The sequence below is a fragment of the Asparagus officinalis genome, chromosome 7 (genome assembly GCF_001876935.1).
Source record: "Asparagus officinalis chromosome 7, Aspof.V1, whole genome shotgun sequence".
NCBI classification, from domain to species: domain Eukaryota; kingdom Viridiplantae; phylum Streptophyta; class Magnoliopsida; order Asparagales; family Asparagaceae; genus Asparagus; species Asparagus officinalis.
The window spans coordinates 81,271,135-81,293,736 of NC_033800.1; the positions used below are offsets into that span (position 1 = coordinate 81,271,135).

General features: G+C 37.8%; 1 protein-coding gene across 15 annotated transcripts; it reads right to left on the minus strand.

The window, feature by feature from the left end:
- Nucleotides 7,445-11,556, minus strand: LOC109847042. Of its 15 annotated transcripts, none has more exons than XR_002248605.1 (6): nucleotides 11,338-11,537; nucleotides 9,722-9,734; nucleotides 9,482-9,536; nucleotides 8,934-9,403; nucleotides 8,067-8,123; nucleotides 7,445-7,566 (listed from the first exon to the last, which is right to left on the minus strand). XR_002248605.1 is itself a non-coding variant. In XM_020416288.1 (5 exons), exons 1-5 carry the CDS (start codon nucleotides 11,522-11,524, stop codon nucleotides 9,270-9,272), a joined length of 372 nt encoding a protein of 123 aa, XP_020271877.1. In that variant the 5' UTR covers nucleotides 11,525-11,556; the 3' UTR covers nucleotides 9,251-9,269. The 15 variants fall into 15 exon arrangements, 2 of the variants coding, with proteins under 2 accessions (XP_020271877.1, XP_020271876.1); XR_002248597.1 differs by adding an exon at nucleotides 11,204-11,249 and having other exon boundaries at nucleotides 8,934-9,340; nucleotides 9,482-9,734; nucleotides 11,338-11,535; XR_002248602.1 differs by lacking the exon at nucleotides 9,722-9,734 and adding an exon at nucleotides 11,204-11,249 and having other exon boundaries at nucleotides 8,934-9,340; nucleotides 11,338-11,532.

Genomic DNA, 22,602 nt, shown 5'->3' on the forward strand with positions numbered 1-22,602 from the left:
CTAAATTAACATACAAATTGCTACAGCTTACCATGGGCCCATTCTCTATTCCAATAACTCCACGGCCATGGTTGACACTCTCCTCATCACTCCACAAACCCAGAAAATAGAACTCAAAGCATTTGCTTTTAAAAGCCATCTTAAGATTCAAAACATTACCAAAGATGAACCCTAACAACCTTATTGAGATGACAAGGAAGTGGCAAAAAGTGTCTGCCTTGGCCAAAAGAGCATCTTAAACAAAGAAAAGACGCTCAACTTGATTCTGATGCACACAGGTTGCAGAGAAAGAACACTTTGTTGTATACACCACCGATTCAAAAAGATTCATGTTTCCTCTGGCATTCCTCTAAAGCAATGTCTTTGTAGAACTCTTAAAGATGTCTGAAGATGAACTTCGACTGCCAAGTGATGGTCCTATTGTATTGTCTTGTGATGCAGTGTTCATGGAGTATGTTCTATTATTGCTTAGAAGAAGAGGAACTAAAGCTATGGACAGGGTGTTGTTAGGCTCTGGATTCAGGCATCAATATTCCTAAAGAAAATAGATAAAACCCTAATTGTATTATGAAATCTCTTGGGCTTATATAGGCCCCACAAATACAACTTCCAAATAACCCCTAACTATTATCAATATGTCAACACTCCTCCTCAAGATGGGCGAATGATATCCACTAAGCCTATCTTTTCACATCCTCTAATCATATCTACTGAGCTAAGTCCCTTAGTCAAACAGTCTGCTTCCTGTTCCTTAGTTGGAACATGACTTAACTCCAGTAGTCCATTATCCAACTTCTTTTTGATGAAGAACCTATCGATCTTGATGTGTTTGGTTCTTCATGTTGCACTGGGTTGTTGGCGATACTGATGGATGATTTGTTATCACACCACAGCTTCATCTTGGCTCCTTGATCCAGGTTTAGCTCCATCAGCATATTTTTCAACCACAACAACTCCGCAACTCTCAAGGCCATAGCTCTATACTCTGCTTCAGCTGTTGATCTTGCCCCCACTGACTGCTTCCTGCTCTTCCACGAGACCAAGTTCCCTCCTACAAAGATACAGTATCCTGAGGTAGACCTCTTGTCATCAGCACAGCTAGCCCAATCAGAGTCACAGTAACCCTCAATGCTCACATGTCCATTCTTCCTGAATATCAGCCCTTTTCCAGGAGCACTCTTCAAATATCTCAGAATCTGTTACACTGCGTCCATATGACCTTTCCTCGGATCATGCATGTAGCGGCTCACCACGCTCACTACAAAAGAAATATCTAGACGTGTGTGACTCAAATAGATCAACCACTAGCCTCTGGTATCTATCACGATCAACTGGTTCTCCAGCCTCCGCATCCAGTTTGAACTTCTGGTCGATCAGTGTAGTTGCAGGTTTGCATCCTAACATCCCTATCTCTTTGAGAAGGTCCAGTGCATACTTTCTTTGAGTTGGGCAATGTCCTTTGCATCCTAACATCTCGAGCTATCTCTATTCTAAGAAAGTATCAAAGCAAGCCAAGATCTTTCACCTCGAATTCCTTACCCAGTCTCACTTTGAGTTAGGCAATCTCCTTTTCATCATCCTCTGTAATGATCATATCATCCATATATACCGCAATCATAGTAATGTGGCCCCCATCCCGTCAAAAAAACACGGTATGATTGGTGTTAATCTGCTGATACCCTATACCTATCATAGCCCGTCTGAATCTGTCAAACCAAGCACGAGGAGACTGCTTCAGCCCATAGAGAGACTTCTTCAATCTGCAGACATTGCCCACTGTTTGATCTGTATCAAATCCTAGTGGTATCTCCATGTATACTTCTTCCACTAGATCTCCATGAAGAAATGCATTCTTCACATCTAGTTGGTGTAGCTTCCATCCACCATTTATTGTCAGAGAGATCAAGGTCAAAATAGTGCTCATCCTCACCACCGGTGCAAAAGTCTTATCATAGTCGATGCCATATGTCTAACTGTACCCTTTTGCCACCAGACGAGCCTTGTAGCGCTTAACCTATCCATCTAGGTTCTGCTTCACAGTGAAGATCCACTTGCATCCAACTGCTTTCTTTCCTCCTGGTAGTTTTACTAACTCCCAAGTACGGTTCTTCTCAAGAGCCCCTAGCTCCTCATGCATAGCCACTTTCTACTTTGGGTCCTTCTTAGCAACCTGCCAATTGTTAGGTACAGTAACAGAGTCCAATGATGCAATGAATGCTCCATGTGCAGGGTTATGTTAGAATATGATACAAACTGGGCAAGATCCCAACCATATCTATCAGGAGGAATTCCCGCATTGCTACGAGTAGTCCTCCATACTGGCATTTGTGTGGGAGGAGTAAGGAGAGGAATGATACACCTTAGGAGGAATCAGGTGGTGGTGTAGGTGTGGAGTCAGGGCAGGCGTTGTCAAGGGACTTGGCACCAGTGGCACTGTAGGTACTGTTCCTATAATTTGCTTCCCCTTCCTACTATAGGTAAGTAGCTCCCCCTGAACCGTGGGCCTAACACCTCTTGTCTCCTTTTCTTCTTCTTCTTCATTCTCCTGCTCCTCAACCAATTCTCCCTCCCAAGGAATCAATAGAGAAATCGATTTCTCCACATTATTCTCTACATTGTTCACCTGCCTCTCACCATTCTCCCACTCTCGCCTCATACTTCCAGTATCAGGCGAGTCACCAACGGATGAGGTTACCTCCCGGGTGTAATATGGCTCGAGTTCTCGAAAGTGCACATCCATGCTCACAAACAACCTCTTCTCCACCGGGCTCCAGCAAACATATCCCTTCTGAGTAGCAGAATATCCCACAAAGATGCACTTTACCGCTCTAGGGGCAAGCTTTCTGACGGATGGCCTGTTGTCCTTCACAAAGCACACACAACCAAACATCTTTAGTGGAAGAAGCCCACCATTATCTCCTTTCAACGTCTCACATGGAGACTTCCAATCCAGCACTCTCGAGGGCATTCTGTTGATCAGCGCCACTTCTGTCAATACTGCTTGCCCCCATAATGTTTCTAGGACATTCATGGAGATCATCATGCTTCTAGCAACCTCTAAAAAATATTTGTTTTTCCTCTCCGCTACCCTATTCTGAGCTGGTGTGTATGGACATGTGGTCTGGTGCTGTATTCCCTGAGCTGATAAGTATTCCCCAAGCACTCTGTTGGTATACCCTGTCCTATTATCAGACCTCAATACCTTTACCACTGCTTCGTATTGAGTCTGAACATTCTTATGAAAGTTTTGGAAGCAACCAAACACTTCACTCTTATTTTTCATCAGGTATAACCAAGTAACACGAGTATGAAAGTTTTGGAAGCAACCAAACACTTCACTCTTATTTTTCATCAGGTATAACCAAGTAACACGAGAGAAACAATTTATTTTTCATCAGGTATAACCAAGTAACACGAGAGAAACAATCAATAAAGGTAACAAAATACTTGTATCTATTTATAGAACTTGTGGAGCAAGGCCCCCCAAACATTTGAATGTATTAGGTCAAATGCACGAGAACTCCTATGACCTGAACTAACATAAGAGATTCTAGTAACCTTTCCAAACTCACATGCATCGCACACAAGTTTCTGTTTATTTTCTCTCTCAAATAAAGATGGATACAACCTACTTAAAACACTAAAAGATGAGTGTCCTAAGTGCTGGTGATGAAGCATCAACATACTCTCAACACTCATATCAGATCCTACTCCTGCTCTCTCTACCATAAATACCAATGCTGAGTCCAGCCCTTCACGATCCAGGTACCACAGTTCACTATTCCATATGCTAGTCCCAAGTCTCCGTCATGTCCCCTTCTCCTGGAAGATCACCTTTGGAATGTCAAAAGAAATAATGCATTTTAGTTGGAGTATGATAGCACTAATAGACAAAAGATTGACTGGAAAGGAAGGAGCATGCAAAACATTGGACAAAGTTATCGAATCTGTACAATTAACAGTACCCTTACCAACCACTGGCTGAAATGTACCATCAGCGGTTTGAATACTATCAGCCGATGCTAGGTGAGTATATGATGAGAACTCACTAGCATTACATGTCACATGTCGAGACGCACCGGAGTCGACTATCCATTCTGATGACCTATCGGGGGACATAGAAGCAAGAGCATGTATGTCCTCAGTACCTTTCGTCGGATGAGTATAAGTAGCAGTGTTGCCTCTGGCGAAGAACGAAGTGGATGCCTCCTCAGTCCCACTCCTCCTGTCTCCATCTCCTGCTACTCTCTGCTTCCTCCTGAGTATCTCTAGAAGAGCATGATCCTCCTCAGTAAAAACCAACTCAGGTGCTTCCTCTCCCTCTGCTACCACCAGATTCGCCCGGTTGTCTGCTCCTCTTCCACCTCGTCGATCTCCACGGTCACGACCACGACCTCTGAACTGTCCACGACCACCCGAATCTCCTTCCTTGGGTGGCTTGGTGCAAGCATGCCTTAAATGACCCACTTCACCGTAGTTATAGCACTGTCGAGTCTCCCCCTTGGATCAAGAGTTGGAGGCTACCAGTGCTGACTTCACCACTGGAAGTCTACATGTCCCCGCCTGCAGCCTAATGTGAGTCTCCTCCTGGATCATGGCCGAGACTGCCTCCTCAAGTGTGGGAATATTCAGCTGAGCTAGCAGCAATGCAGTCCTCTGAGCAAACTCTGATGCCAGCCCCTTGAGGAACATCATAGTCCTCTCCTGTAGAAAGGCCTCTCGCTCCTTACACTCCGGGTCCTTACAGCTCGTCCAAGGTGAGAAGTGATCATAATCTATCCACAGGTGTTCCAGCTCTGTGGCATACCCCTGGACAGTCCTCTCTCCCTAGACAGTGACGTCGATTTCTTCTTTGATCTGGAACACCCTCAGGTTATTCCCCACCCCATCATAGGTGTTCCTCAACTTCTCTCAGACATCCTTCACCTTCTCAATGCAATCTACTGTGGCGGCGATCGACTGGACCAATGAGTTGAGGAACCAGATGTACACCAACATATGAGTGGACTTCCACTCATCTCTTCCAACTGAGCCTTCAGCCGGCTCTGTCGTCTCTCCTGTCAAGTACCCGTCCAGGTTCCTCCCTACAATGGTGTATCTTACCCGTCGTGACCAACTTAGGTAAGTAGCTGGTCCATCAAGCTTCAGATCGATGAGTGGAAGGTCCAACTTTTTCGGTGGCCTTGTTGCACTCTCACCAGCCGACAACTTCATCAGCTGCATCAAAGTTGAAACCTCCACGGGGTTCAACTTCTTGATGATCTCCTCTATCGATCAGGCTCTAGTTTCACCACTTGTTCTCCTTCACTTGTTGTGCGTAGTGAAAAATTCGGCAGCACTTCTGCTGCACAACAAGAGTAGGATCTTAACTAAATTATTGTTTCTCCAAGGAAACAAGAATCGATAGTGATATATCTCAACACCGTGAGATATACACTCTTCCTCTCATCAGTTTTAGGACTGAAATATCGAGGGAATCGAACAAGCTACACATCCTCTCATTAGTTCTATGACTGATATGTTGAGGGTATCCAACAAGCTATAAATCATCAAGGCTCGGCTTTGGCGGCGGGGGGGGGGGGTAGGGGGTAGGCTGGGGACTGCGGGGGGGCCGCGAGACCGGGGGGCTACAGAGGGGGCTGCAGAGGGGTGCTCCGAGGGGGGTAACGAGGGGGGGCAGCGGGAGGTGGGGCTTGCAGCCAGGGGGGCCAGCGAGAGGGGCTGCGAGGGGGGGGGCGCAGCGGGAGGTGGGGCTGTGCAGCCGGGGGCCAGCGAGACGGGGGCGCTGCGAGGGGGGTAGCGGACTCGCGGTGTTTTTTTGGGGGGGGGCGGTTAGGGTTTGGGTGGAGGCTCTGATACCATGAAGAAAATAGATAAAACCCTAATTGTATTATGAAATCTCTTGGGCTTATATAGGCCCCTACAAATACAACTTCCAAATAACCCCCTCACTATTATCAATATGTCAACAATTCCCCCATGTTCTTCACACTTTTATTCAAGCATCAACGCTCCCCATGTTCTTCACACTTTGTAGTATTTAGTCAACAAGCTGTTTGCAGCTTCTGAATATTCAGATTCAATTTGTACAGTCAGTTTAACATGGATTTAGTAAACTGGACCATTGTGAAAAAAAATTTATTTGAACATCTTCTCATATCTCTATCTTTTTATTATTCTACTAATCAGTCTTTTGACAATAAATTTGTAAAACGTTTTGACCTGTTAGAGTAGAATATTATAATGCTCAACTTAACTTGTGGAGTTTTGGTGGTGTCAAGGTCCTTTGACATGGTATCAAAGCCGCCTGTGTTTGAATCTTACTAGGCAAGAATTTAAAGTGGATTCTAGAAAAAAAAATGATACCACAGAAGCCTGAGTCTAGGTTTCTACCCATAAGCAGGATGCTCAACCAAAGCGGCACTACCACATATTTGCTCTAACGCAACGGTTCAAAACCGTTGCGCTAGCCATGGAACCGTCGCCCTTGAGCAAGTGCGACGGTTCTCAACCCGCCTCATATGCTGCCGTTGCCCTAGCTCTACCGTAATGGTTTTGAACTCTATTGCGACGGTTTTTTGAACCGTTGCCCCCGCATCTAACGCAACGGTTTTAAAAGGTAAGCGGTTTTTAAGCTATTGCAACGGTTTTGATTGAGCTATTACGACGGTTTTTAAGCTATTGCAGCGGTTTTGATTGAGCTATTGCGACGGTTTTTCAAGCTACTGCAGTGATTTTTTTAGATATTACAACGGTTTTAAAAGACCTAACACAACGGTTTTAGTAGGCTAAAGCTATGGTTTTGATAGAGCTACGGCAACAGTTGGAGCTATTACAACAGTTTTAAAAGACCTAACGCAACGGTTTTAGTAGGCTATAAGTATGGTTTTGATAAAGCTACGACAACAGTTGGAGCTATTACAACAGTTTTAAAAGACCTAACGCAACAGTTTGGATTGAGCTATCGCAATAGTTTGGATCGAGCTATCACAACGGTTTGGATCGAGCTATCGCAACGGTTTTGATCGAGCTATCGCAACGGTTTTAATCGAGCTATTGCAACTGCTCAATCGAAGCTGTTCTTGGTTTCCTACGTCAAAATAATTATAGTATTCAATTACCTGGACAATCTTTTTAAGAAGATGGCCAAGTCAAATTTTAATACACAATATAAAAGTGATTATGTTGAGCATAATCAACCATAATGATAAGTGCCAACATACATCAGTATAGTATAAAAACTACAAAGTATTAAATCCACACTACCAACATTTCAACTCAGAAAATATCGTACCGAACTAACATTCAAACAATGTACATCAACATTTGATTACAAAACATGAAACTTCTCGGTCAAAGACTATATTCTCTATTTGTTTCCAAAAACTTGTTCCTCAATGTCAAATACTCACTAGGAACCTGTCAGTATCAATCGATGAGAGTTGGCCACAGAAATAGACCTGAAAGCATCGTCAGCAGAGAGTTCAGGGGGTTCCATGATGCATTCACAGGTCAAATCTCAAGGTCACCAATTGAGAGCTCTTCGGCACCTAGCATCTTCACTTTCTGCAGTTACACATCCATAAATCTCAGGAATTAGACAAAATATTGTGATTTACTTCTAGCTCATATCTTTGCTAACGTATAAACAGAAGGCGTAATGCATAAATACAAATCGTTAAAATTAAAACTCGACGGTGCCATAGCTCTACAAATTTTTGACTTCTTTGGGTGAGATTTGCATTTTGACATCACTCTTGTGTTCTCAATCTGTAAGCAATTAGTCTTCTGAGATCTTTTATTCTTCTAGTTTTCGCTCGTAGTCTCGTTAAACTACGCGTATCACATTTGAATATGGGTGATAAGATTGTAGATAAAGTACTTCAATCATTTTTGTAGTCCTATGTTATGTTATCCAACTGATGATGCCCCTCAAAATGCCTAAACAATTGATCATCATAACTTCTCTCTTAATCATATCTAAATTGAGGCATGCCTAAACAACTGATGATGTAGTTTGCATATGATACAAAATTGATAAATATATCTGGGAGCAGAAACAATACCGATTCAATGGCATAACAAGGGACCATCAAGATAACACCAACCAGAAACTTCTGCTCCTGTAATTTCACAGACAAAAAAACAAAATTAAAAAAAATCCAAATCAAGCTCAAAAATAACAACAAAGATGACCGATGATGACGACGATGACTAGAAGCAAAACCTCAGGATTCTTGTAACCATTAGATAACACCAACCTTCGTAAATTCTTAAAGCCACTGTGACGCATGAAACTTACTTTTTCTATCAATACATTTTCTTAGCTTCATATTGAAATAATAGTATTGTCCTTCTATGAACTAGCAGGAAAAGACTCGTGTAAACTGCTTGACAAGCTAAATAAGAGATAGGACCAGTTGCCTCACAAAATATGTTAACAATATACAGACATTGTATCACTATTATGAATAACTGGTTTCTTCAATTCAAGAGGATTTCCTTTGGTAGATGCTGGGAACATAAATTTTAAGGAAACATATATAGAATACAGGATGAACAAGCAAAGATTAACACCTGGCAGTTTCAACCGCAAATTAACAATAAAAACTGATTAAGACGCACTACCTTGCTTTACTTAAAAAGAACAACATTCATGAACGTGAATGATCATATTTCATGAACAGGGCATAATCATGAGTTAAGGTAAAATGCCTGCACATCCGTATCAAACAATATTGCAAATGAAAATATAAAAGAGAATATGAAAATATAAAATAGACCAGATTTTTTTGTTCTTTTTTCATATTAGATCCAGGCATGACCAGTTTAGAAACAGCAAAACCTCAGAAGAATTCTCACATTTCCTAAGATTCTAGACTAGAAGTGTAAAACAAAACTATAGACAATAAACAAGATCGTACATGTCTTACCGGAGTAGGTAACTTTGGGACTACTAGGCTGGTTTTCTTTGGACCCTGTTGCTCAGGGCTTTTGTGCTCCCCAGGAGAATCTGCTTTATTAATAGAACCTTGTGCACGCCTATCATCAGACTTTTCCTTATATTCAGAAACCTTCTCTTCTCCATACTGTAAATGTGATCTTGCAGTAGAATTTCTAGGTATCCATCTTTTATCTTCATATTTGGCGATTGAACTATTTTTCAGGCTACCGCATCCAGCTATACAAATCTTAAGTAGAACTGTGAAGAATCACAGTACAAGAAAATTAGAATTAGAAGCAAGCGTACTTTGCACGAATGAAGTTCTCTATTCCAACTCTGTCATAGTTTGGAGGAGTTCTGCTTCCCAATAGCTATTTGCCTTTTCATTTCCCATTGCTGTGAATGACCAGTGCCAATTAAAACAAATCAGCCGCCCCAAACATGTGCCAATACAAATGTCTATACAATAAGCACGAGTATAAAAACATATCGCATACTACATGTAATTTGAAGTAGCTAAAAGGTGCAAAGAATTACATTGAATAAATGCAACCTGCTCTGGAAGCCATGTGTCCAGGGTTGCAGATCTTACCTGCAGTTGACACGAAGCAGTTATTGAGATGCATCAAAATTCTAATAGATACTAGTTTGACAAATCAGAGCTGAGGCAAGTATATGTTGCATTTCAGTGACTCATTCGCATTCCTAGACAGAGGAAAGCTAAGTTGACTTTCAATCGTGTAAGCAAACTTGAAAGTAAGCTAAGTTCACACTTACCCATCGTGGACCTCTGCAAAAAGATAAGTCATGGTCAGCATCCAGAAGTACAAACTAAACTTGAAATATAACATTGGAAATTCCAAGGTGAAAGATATCATGATCCCTTTTACAGTTTTTACAACACTCAGAAAAACCTGTTCACAATGGGCTGGATCCTAAAATCCAACATCATTACACAATTTGAATCTTACAATCTAAACAATATAATACATATGGATCTAATAATGTAAAATCTCAAAAAGTGTATGGTGTAAATGCCTCACCAGGAAGCCTTTGATTAGTAAGTATGACTAGAAAAAGAGTATTTGAATAGAAGGTTCTATCAACGGGTAAATATATACTCCCTTGTCTTCAAGTAAGTGGCAATAGATGAATTAGAAGGTCTAGTCGATTGGTACAAAAGGCACATTGAACGTCACTTTAGTTAATCCCTAAGTATTTGAACAAGCCTACAAGTTAAAGAAGATAAACAGTCCAACAGTTTTCAATGGCTCATGTCCACATCAAGAAGATCTGAAGACAATATATTGTCCACTTATTAGTGCATTTGTTCCCAGCAATTAGGCGTATCTTAAACCGCTGAAAGAGAATAGAACCAGCCTAGGACATTCTTTTAAGAAAAAAATTAGGCTTCACATGCTTCGTTCCTTTTCTACCTACCGAGCAGGAGATAAGAATCATTTTCAGCCTTGTGAAGATCGAGGAGACTGACATCCTTTGTACAAAGGTAAATTACTAATAGTAGTGTACCTGCTAGATTATCAAAAAAATGTCCTGATGGGAGTAATGTCGAAAGGGAAGATGTTCACTAATAAGAGAGTTCTGAATCACACAATAAAGATTATAAAACAAAATTACTTTAAACTAATTAATAATACTTCAAACAGATTTGACCAATATCATATTATTCAAACGCGTTAACATAGCCTCCGTCTAATTTGGAAACTTGCAAGAAATAACAAACTGAATTCAAAATTAAGCAACCAATAGTATTTGATCTTATGATTTTTGCTTTTTAAGCATTGTGCGCTTGGTAGCTAACCTCCTTCTCATCTACTTTAAGCTTATAAATGTTCCTTACTCACTTCATGCCCATCTCCTTTTGCAGCATGAATTAGGCTGCCAAAACTATGAGGCTTGTGGTGATTCTCTATTCACCAGGAGGTACAATAGAACTGTTAAATTGACAACATTTGTTGATTGAGCCTGGAGCTAACACCTTTAATAATCATCCAGAGATTCCAAACCTCAACACCTTCGGTAACCATCCAACTAGCATAGCAACACCAGCGAGAAATTACAAATAGGAGATCACATCAATGATAATTTGTCAGAACTGATGATCTTAGAGCTACAGTCCACAGGCTTTAGTTTAATATATCTATTCGTACTCAGTGCAAATATAGGTGGGAATGTTTAGCTTGGATTACTCTTGAGCTTACAAAGGACGAGGTAATCAAACACATTATTTGCACTCACTGCAAAATAAATCCAGGTCTGCAAGTGATAAGGCACAGGTTGAACCCTGAACACTAAGAAGATTCAATTAGCAGCTACGCATATAAATTATGAAGTATGAACTCTTTTCAATACAAATAAATATGTTTCCTCACCTTTGCATCTTATTATCTTTCTTGATCCAACAAGTCCAGACGTCACATGACTATCCAATCCCTCGCAAAAAAGAATAAACTGATACAACAGTTCAAACATTCTACTGATACAACAATAAACCGACAAATGGGCATCATTTGATGTACAAGACAGTAATGATACTAGACTGAGCTTCACTAGTGCCATGAGAATCAAAAGCCCCTATGGTGGAGGCACAACTACAAAAAGCCCTAGCGATTTTAGGGAGCGGGAAATTTTGGCAATCGTGATTTTTGGGAGCGGAAAATTTTACGGATTTCGTTAAGCGGTCAGGGCCAAAAGTCTTCGACAGTTGAGGGAAATATTTCGTTAAGTGGTTAGGTCCGTGGGCTTTAAAAACTTAAGCTCCAAAAGCCAAGGAACAATTATTAGATCCATGGATAATTATTAGGCCTATAGCAACGTTTTTTTATAAATTGTTGCATTAGGTATTCTAAACCGTTGCAATAGATATCTAACGCAACAGTTAAAACCGCTGTACCTTAACCGCTGCAATAGATCAATTATGTGGTAGTGCGGGCACATCAGAGTGGTGTCTCATGGCGCAAGTTTACTCAAAAAGTATCAGAAACCTTGAAAAATCAGGGAAAATCTGTGTATGATAGTAAGAAATTGAGAAGGATCAAAGTCTTTACCTTATACATATGCATTGCCACTCTCAAATCTTTATCAAACCATTCAGTTCCTCCTAAAAGAGATACCAGTTAAGCAATCTTTCATCTGTAGGAAGTTTAGAGTTCCTGTCATAAAAAATGTAGTAAGTTTGGGCATCTCAGCAAAAGAAAATAAGTTGTACATTTTCTAAAATCATATAACGTGGTCATTTATTTGATTTTGCCAGGAATTTAAGAAGAAAATATGGAGAAATTGAGCAAACAAATAAGCAAATGTGTTATCCCATAGAGAGCAATATGTCCATATAGTTAAATTTACAATATTCTAATGACAACTGTTCCATATATTGCTACATTGGCGTCATATTTCAAGGTTTGACTGATCCATTTCTTTCAACTCAAGACAAATACCTAATCATTGCACTTTGTGACACACTAGCATTTCAAATAACAATGACAAATTGCTATGACCTGGCACCCAACCCCACCCCACCCCTCCCCCCCACCTCAAACTTTTCCCTAGTTCCACTAACCCCCAAACTCCAAAAGAGTGTCAATATTTCACCAAAAATTTTAAATTTTCCCCAACAAAATCCCGCAAAATGCAAGAAGAGGAAGAAGATGAACCCAGAGAAAAACGTAGGAAGAACACAACTTGGGCTAATAATAACATCCTCCAATTTGCAAGAGACCTTGTTGGAGATTTTGTGGGAAAGTTAAAAGTTCTTGGGGGTTAATTTTAGGCACGCTGCAAATTTTGTGTAATTTTTGGGAAAGTTGGAGCTAGAGGAAAAACTCAAGTTCTGGGGGGTTTCGTGACGACACGCCCGCATATCTTCGCGGGGTCTTGGTGAAATTTATCCGCATAGGAACTAGGATCAAGTTTAATAGCTTAAACTTTATGAGTTAGCTATTGGTTCTTCTCAACCTCTTTTTCTGATTTGAACAATCTCAGCATAAGTGATTTTGAAATTCTCCAAGTTCGTCTTGTCATGATTAGAATTTTTTCATTTACTTCATAACTCGAGATAAAATTGAGAAAAACGAAATACAAAAGTATTTCTTTTGGCTATGATATATATACGCATAATATATATATTATATAATACTTACTATTATATATAATAAATATATAGATGAGAGATGAGAGAGGAGATGAGAGAAATGGGTATGCCGGCGCCCTTTTTTTTTGGGATACCGTTAAGCCATAAATGTTTAATGCTTGGTAGGATGTTCACATCACTCATGCCAACTCAATACCCATTGCAATGTTTGTCCCATATTTGAAATGAGTGGCGAGGTGGATGTGAGCACATTCACTACCGAAGGCACACTTTTGTGCTTGTACCCAAGTATTAGCCCATTCATTTCTCATAATACTATAATAATATATTATATAATATAATATATATTATATATATATAATATTAATATATATATAATGAGAGAGAGAGGAGAGAGAGAGAGAGAGAGAGAGAGAGAAATGGTATATCTTGTTACCCAGCAGCAAATTTGTGGGCTTGTAGTGATGGTGTCCATCATCGCACCCATTCATTGGGTTGGACCACAATTCCAACTCATGTGATGTGGTCCCCCTACTTTAAATGAGTTGGAGGAAAATATGGCGCCGTCACTACCAAGTCACAAATTTTGTGCTTGGTACTAAACATACCCATATTCGCTCATATATATATATTTATTATATAATATATATATTAATATACTATATATTGATATATACGTAGCGAGAGAAGAGAGAGAGAGCGAGAGAGAGAGTAAAACTTGCTGTCAACTTAATGTGGAACTCCACTAAGTTCTATAGTCGATTGATTACACTTGATTTGAGGCTATATTGTGGATGAGCCGCCGTTTAAACTTTGATCTACAATATTCTATTAAACCGAACAACACAGCCAAATTGTGGGGGAACCCGTGGTGGTTTGACCCTCCGTCGAGCCATCTAATAAAAAGTTCTACTTATTCGTTCGAAAACGTAAATTGAACGAATCAGATGAATGGATCAAAACTTACGATCGGTTCACTGCCCAAATTTGGTGTGTTTGTGTTTAGGATATATAGATCAAGTTCAAGAGCGGAATCATCAAATGTTCTCATCTATAATCATCCAATGATTAAAAACCTTAGTGGACGTCCACCATTAAAGTGACAGAAGTTTCGCTCTATATATTTATATATATATATATTATATATATTATATATCATATATACTATATATATACTAATATATATATATAATATTATAAATACTATACTATACGTATATATATATATATATATATATAATATAGGAGAGAGAGAGAGAATGGGTTACATATGTCATATAAGAGGATTCCCTCATATACAATGATGTGGGCAAATCTCCACGCAAGTAATAAAAGTAGGAGAGAGAATGCCTCATAAAATACAGCTTTGGTGGAATTGTGCCACATCTATGTATATGAGAGAATCCCTCTCATATGAAATATGATACTCCATTAATTCTCATATTATATATATATTATATTATAATACTATAGCGAGTATACCTTAAAAAGACCATCCAAAAGATTATCAAATAATTCACCAAAATTTTTAAATTTTCCCACAAAATCCCGCAAAATGCAAGAAGAGGAGAAGATGAACCCCAGAGAAAACGAGGAAAGAACAAACTTGGGCTAATAATAACATCCTCCAATTGCAAGAGACTTTTTGGAGGATTTTGTGGGGAAAAGTTAAAAGTTTTGGGGGGTTATTTAGGCACGCTGCAATTTTGTGTATTTTTTGGGAAAAGTTGGAGGCTAGTAGGAAAATCAAAGTTCTGGGGGGTTTCGTGGACGACGCCCCATATTTCGGGGGTCTTGTGAAATTTATCCCCATAGGAGCTAGGATCAATTTTTAATAGCTTAAACTTTTGAGTTACTTTGGTTCTCAACCTCTATTCTGATTTGAAATCTCCAAAGTTGATTTGAAATCTCCAAAGTTCGTTATGTCATGATTAACGAATTTTTCATTCTTCATAACTCGAGATAAAATTGAGAAAAACGAAATACAAAAGTATTTCTTTTGGCTATGATATATATACGCATAATATATATATTATATAATACTTACTATTATATATAATAAATATATAGATGAGAGATGAGAGAGGAGATGAGAGAAATGGGTATGCCGGCGCCCTTTTTTTTTGGGATACCGTTAAGCCATAAATGTTTAATGCTTGGTAGGATGTTCACATCACTCATGCCAACTCAATACCCATTGCAATGTTTGTCCCATATTTGAAATGAGTGGCGAGGTGGATGTGAGCACATTCACTACCGAAGGCACACTTTTGTGCTTGTACCCAAGTATTAGCCCATTCATTTCTCATAATACTATAATAATATATTATATAATATAATATATATTATATATATATAATATTAATATATATATAATGAGAGAGAGAGGAGAGAGAGAGAGAGAGAGAGAGAGAGAAATGGTATATCTTGTTACCCAGCAGCAAATTTGTGGGCTTGTAGTGATGGTGTCCATCATCGCACCCATTCATTGGGTTGGACCACAATTCCAACTCATGTGATGTGGTCCCCCTACTTTAAATGAGTTGGAGGAAAATATGGCGCCGTCACTACCAAGTCACAAATTTTGTGCTTGGTACTAAACATACCCATATTCGCTCATATATATATATTTATTATATAATATATATATTAATATACTATATATTGATATATACGTAGCGAGAGAAGAGAGAGAGAGCGAGAGAGAGAGTAAAACTTGCTGTCAACTTAATGTGGAACTCCACTAAGTTCTATAGTCGATTGATTACACTTGATTTGAGGCTATATTGTGGATGAGCCGCCGTTTAAACTTTGATCTACAATATTCTATTAAACCGAACAACACAGCCAAATTGTGGGGGAACCCGTGGTGGTTTGACCCTCCGTCGAGCCATCTAATAAAAAGTTCTACTTATTCGTTCGAAAACGTAAATTGAACGAATCAGATGAATGGATCAAAACTTACGATCGGTTCACTGCCCAAATTTGGTGTGTTTGTGTTTAGGATATATAGATCAAGTTCAAGAGCGGAATCATCAAATGTTCTCATCTATAATCATCCAATGATTAAAAACCTTAGTGGACGTCCACCATTAAAGTGACAGAAGTTTCGCTCTATATATTTATATATATATATATTATATATATTATATATCATATATACTATATATATACTAATATATATATATAATATTATAAATACTATACTATACGTATATATATATATATATATATATAATATAGGAGAGAGAGAGAGAATGGGTTACATATGTCATATAAGAGGATTCCCTCATATACAATGATGTGGGCAAATCTCCACGCAAGTAATAAAAGTAGGAGAGAGAATGCCTCATAAAATACAGCTTTGGTGGAATTGTGCCACATCTATGTATATGAGAGAATCCCTCTCATATGAAATATGATACTCCATTAATTCTCATATTATATATATATTATATTATAATACTATAGCGAGTATACCTTAAAAAGACCAAGTTCTTAAAAAACTTTCTCCTACCCAAAATAACCCTAAACTATTTTAAATATACCCAATTTTTCCCTTGTAAGCGTAATCAGCCTTAATCTACATTCGGTAACGCTTTCCTCTCCGCAGAAGCCGAAGAGTTCATCGGTTACCTAAGCGCCTTCCTCTCCGTTGAAGCCGAAGAGTACATCGGTTACTCTTCTCGCCGCCCCACGAACTTCCACTAACTCAACAGCCATGGCTGCATTATCTCCTCCTCAAATCTCCTTCCTTCTTTCCTCATTTCCTAACCCCAATTCGATCCGTCCTCACAAAATACCACCTTTTCCCCCAAAATCAAAGAAAGGCGCCGCCATATCTTCTCGAACTGTTCGCTGCTCGGCAGCAAACAAGCTCTCACCGTCCGCTGAGGTCAGGCAAGTTCTTATTTCTCAACTTTTGAATTGAATTTACAAGGTTTTTTTTTGTTCGAATTGGGAAATTAACTAATTTAATTGGGGATTCGGGAGAGCAGTACGCTAGCTTGATTGAGAACTTGGGTAGGTGTAATTTTGAAGGATGTTATTTGTGGTTAGATTAATTAGGAAGATGCTCTTAATTTAAATAATTTGTATATGTGATCCCAAGTTTTAATGAACGGCGGGTTCATTCTTCTTCTTCTTAACTCCTCTATACTAAAGCCTAGATCTAAGCTTTAGTTATGCTCAATTCACACTATCCCCTTTTAGTTTTTCAGTCCTCTCATTTTATTCTAATAATTTTGCCCTATTTCTCGATTTTCTACAGATTCAATCGACAAGCATTTAAAAATACAAACAGCATCTATATTGCGACTATAAAGTAAGTTTAGTTTAGTTGAGTTCTTTTATTTTTCAGGTTGTGATTTTGCCTGTGATCTCTTTTATTTTTTTATATGATTCTGATTTGGTTCAGAATCACAAAGGAGAACGAACCCTTGGATGATTGGAAATTATGCAACCATATATTCTATTTATTTAGTTTATACGTGCAAAAGAGTTCCCTTGGATGACTGGAAATTATGAATTAATTGCTATATCAATTCTGTTTTGATCAATCTAATATCAATTGTGCAACCAATAGATTGAAGATATGAATATGTTCTGTAACCATTACTTGAGAAAACCTGTTACTTGAGTAATTATGTATGTTGTGAAACCTGTTTTACAATTCTCAAATAAGTTTAAATGTGCATCTGAAGCATTTTTAATATTGAAACATTTACTCTGTTATGTGTTGAATTTGTTTGTCTTAGATGCCGGAGGAATGGAGGATTGAATTTTTTTTGAAAGAATGCATCTTTATCAACACCGAAAAGAACATTGCTTGGAATTTTTTGAGATAATGATAAGTATAAATATGACTTTTATTTGGTCAAAATTCGTAGCTCGTAATCCACCAAAAAATTAGCAAGGATACCGTATCTTATTTTTTTTTGGATTATAGAGATATGGATGGGTGCGATCACCCTGATTGCTAATTAGCCTTGGCATCTAGAATTGGAGGGTGGATGCAGCATTTGGAATTGGGGATTATTGTGTTGCTCCTATATTATGTGGATCGTGTTGTAGGTTTTTAGCTAATAAGGGTAGGGGCTTTTGCCATTGTGGAGGAGCTTGAAGGTTAATGAAGCTTGGTATCTTCTTTGCTGTGAGAGGGGGGTCTCTGTTGAGGAATCTTGGTAGCTTTACTAATTGGTTAAAGGAAAATACCAAACTTGCATTGCTCCTACTAATCACTTGGCTTTTGCTTTTTCTTTCTTTTTTAGTTCTGTGTCTGTCATCATCAAATACTTCTCCTTCGTGGACACCTCTCGGAACAGGCACCTTTTGGCTTCTTGTCTCCTTTTCTCCTTCCTCCAACTCATCAATTTGCTGAAAGTGACATCCACTAAGAGATCTATACTATTGAAAGCCTTGGATAGTTTTCTCTCTTATCATCTCACTTTTGCTAAAACTGATTGACATATAAAGAAGTAGCATTGCTGATTTCTTAACTTTGTAATGACAAGTTATGGCTGTGTTGTTGCTTACATACGATGTTTAATTTAACAAGGTTTGTAGATTGCTGAGGATATCTGGTGTGTAACCAGAGAAGTAGAGGAAAGGAATAAAGAGAGGGGTTTGGACCCATTTGGTTTCTAAATATGTCCAATGATTCTCTGTTTCATGTACTCATATAGTGCTTGATTGATGTTTGCTTGATACATTTCGTACATATGAACTAAAGCAACAGGGTGCTAAAACATCAAAGTGTTAGACGTCACTTTGACCATTTGCCAAACATGCTCCAAACCCATATATACTCAAACATAAGCATATATCCTTTAATGAATGCGTATGGTTTTTTTAGGGCAATCCACTAAAATATATATGGTGATAATAATATGAAGCATCAGAATACCCGTTGAAAAAATAAAATAAAATAAAAAGTTGTACTCTACATTCAACACGCACATTTCTATTTCAATTAAAAACAATGAAAGATTCACCTAGGGACCAATATAAATGTCATTTTCCCTGTTTGGTAATTTGAAGGTGATCTTAGTTTAAAAAGCAAGACATGAAAGCATTGCATCTTCAATGATTCTATATACAAAAGAAAAGAATTTGATAATATCATGACTCAATGATGCTGATCCTTTTAGAATTGACAACACTGTCATACTCATTACTACAGCAGCAAGTATCTTACTAAATATATGCTAAAATGTGATCTAATTCATGTTAATTCATCAATATACATTAAAGAGAGGGTTAATTGCGGATAGACCCCAACACTAAATCATGAAGTCTTCACCCCCAGCTTTTTCTGCAGGCCTCTTTGCTGGTTGTCCTCCATTTGTTTATTCCCTTTGTCACACCAAACCCTAGGTGTACACTGAAGGGGGATTTTCTTTTAGGCCTCTCTCCCTTCATTTTTAACTTCATCTTCTTTGGATCATTTTGATATCAAAATCGAAGTCGTAATTGCGAACGCATGTCAAATGATATCTGTTTCAGTGCTTTATGTGTTGATGTGTATTTGAATGTAAGGCTTAAGTTGACAGAGAAATTCTTGCATTACATCCAAAAAAAAAGAAGAAGAAGAATAACATGTTGTATGCATAGAACTATTCATGATGGATGGATTTACACTTTATACATAGTTAAATTGTACATGGTTCAAAATGAAGTGAGTTAACAACTAGCTCAACATAAGCAACTCCGGGCAAGTTCATTGATGTAATGAAAGTGAACCATTGTGAAAAATTAATCAACACTTCCATCTTCAGACAAGTTTATTTTAGACTTTAGAATTTGCACCTTATTTTCAGTTCTATGTTGATACAACAAAAGCTGAGTTACTAACAAATTATATACATAACATATACATATATCCTGAGGCAAGTTTAGCTTAGACTTCATAAGCTATCAAAATGGGGAATTTATGTAATTAACCTTTAATTCTATGATACACAACGAGTCATGGGTACTAAACTATTTTGTTTCCAATTGTACAACATAGTTTATAAGATCATATACATATGAGCGCTTACCAAATAAGCTAGAAATTGATTTCCTACTAATATTTCATAAGGTAATGTGAATAACTTAATTTGCTTGTATCTCTGTTCATAATAAATTGATTTTTTTATAGCAATTACTAAATTTTGTCTTTCATTCATAAATATTTAGCATAGCTACATTAGTGCTTCAATTTGCTATTCATTTTTATGGGAAACTTGTGGATCTTGAAGTTGTAGAACTTTTTAATAATATTAATATACCAAGAATGTACCATGAAAATAAATGTTATGTTCGATTAAAAATTTAATATGTATTGTTGGACTTTGAATTTTGAACATATAATTAGTGTAAACCTTGCAATTGTCTCAATGTTATGGCTAATCTGTTTATTAATTGAAATGGAATGATAATTTCTCATAGGATGATAGTTGTCTTGGCTTTTATCTCAAAAAATACAATTCTTCTATGACTTCCACCTGGCTTAGTAATATACATAAACCTATGCTATAATACAGAGATTATGACAACAATAAATTGCACTATCATATGGGTGACTTTCTATTTCCAACTAATCGATTGTGATGGTTGCAATGAAAAGAAACTTTTGTTTCATCAGTAAACATAATTACGTAATAGTGTCTTTCTTATTGTTTTCTGAAGGCAATTATCCATTACGCTTCCTACATTGTGATTCGTGTTGAATCAACTTACATGGTAACAAGGACCCAATACTCTTATCTTTTCAAACTCTAAATTAGTTGGCATGTTGTGGAAGTCTTTGAACATATATCACATATATGCATGAAACTAACTCATTGATCTTTTATTGCAATCTGTTTTATATGAGGAAGATATTGGAATTTAGAGATGCATTTCTGTGCTTTACTACCATATGGGTTCATGTTCCAACCTGTTATTTTGATTATGATGAGATTTTAGTCCTATCTTTCTTAGAACTTGCAAATATACTCTTACATGGTTAGGTTACATGGAAAATTGTCTTATATTGGAATGGTTTTACATGAATCGTCACATTTATCAAACTATCTCTCTTTATGTGTTTCAGACACCAGAAATTTATTGCTTGTTAGTTGTCTGCAACGTGTTTTCCCCTCCATGCTATTTGTGGTTCAGTCTGGCAGAATGCAGAGGGACAATTATCTTTTCTGAGACATTCTGCGTCTGCACCACCTGATGTATTTACATTTGCACATTGTTCAAGACATCTGGTAATTTTTGTTTAAGTGTCATATAATTTACTTTTTATGATACATCTCGCTAATGTTTGACTGTTTTCTCAGACATACACAGATTTAGCTAATCTTTATAATGGAGTTGGTAATCAGGCATGGTCCTGCATAGACCTTTTGGATGTATTATGACAATTAGCTGAGAGTGGCCATGCAAGCTCTGTCCGGTTAATTATTGAGCACCCTCTTAATCAATTTCCCGATGTTTTACTTCTTGGAGTTGCTCAGATTAATGTAGGTGAACCTTTTTCCTAGGGTTTAAGTTTTGTTTATCCATTTTACCTTTGCACTCCAGTTGATGCTGATAAAAAAAATTGATTCATTTGTTTTTTCCAGTCTGCCTATAATCTCCTCCAGTACGAAGTATCTTCCATTGTTTTCCCTATTTTTTAAAATTATCCTATGAAGAACAACATTCTCCATCATTTATGGAAAGTTAATCCTAGCTTGCTCTTGCGAGGACTTTTAGATGCTCGAACAAATCCTAACAGCATTTTTAGAATTCTTGTCAATTGTCAGGAACAGAAGGTAAATCTTTTGGAGAGTTCATATCAGTGACTAATTTATGGTGCCAGACATATTTTTCCTCATTAGCATATTCCTATGAAGACTTACGTCCTAACTTTCTATTCATTTGTTCCAAACTTTTCGAGTAGTTACTCGCCCTGTGTCTCTTTTGCTGATACCACTGTTGAAGAAGTCTTATGGCTTAAATTTGTTAGTAGTTCATATGTTGTCATCACTATCTTGTGAATGCATATGCCTTACCTTGTTATCACTCATCTGTTGTCTTGGCTTTAGATTCAATTAATCAGTTTCTATTTATATGCAATTCACACGTTTTGTAGCATTGGAGTTCCTATTCTACCCGCAATATGTTGTCATTCACCAAAGATTTTATGGTGCAAGTATGCTGGCATACACATGCATAATCTGGATGAACGCGATGGTTACTGCTGTTTGTACATGTTGTGCATGCTTGATTATATGCACAAACATTTACATAAACATAACTCATAACCATCATGCCTTGCACTTCTATTTCAGTCCATAACTGTAACGGACTATTTAACGGTCATAGATTCATATATGCCTCTCATTTGTGGATTATGTTTAGCATTGTCCTGGGATCTGACCTCAGATATTCTAAGTGCAAGTCAGATGTTTTTGAAACATGAATGGAAATTTGTTTCTCTATTACAATTTTTACTATTCCAAGTGCTTAGACATAGGTAAACCCAAAATTTTGGAGTTCTCATGTTTAATACGGCTGTAAGTGGCAGAGG

Excerpts from the sequence above, each read along its gene's own strand:
- LOC109847042 (XM_020416287.1), bottom strand. The coding sequence starts at position 11,524 with ATGGCACTAGTGAAGCTCAGTCTAGTATCATTACTGTCTTGTACATCA. Across the intron at positions 11,250-11,337 it reads AAAGATAATAAGATGCAAAG|GGTTCAACCTGTGCCTTATC; the intron begins GTGAGGAAACAT and ends CTTAGTGTTCAG. Across the intron at positions 9,404-9,481 it reads GCAGGTTGCATTTATTCAAT|ACATTTGTATTGGCACATGT; the intron begins GTAATTCTTTGC and ends CTTATTGTATAG.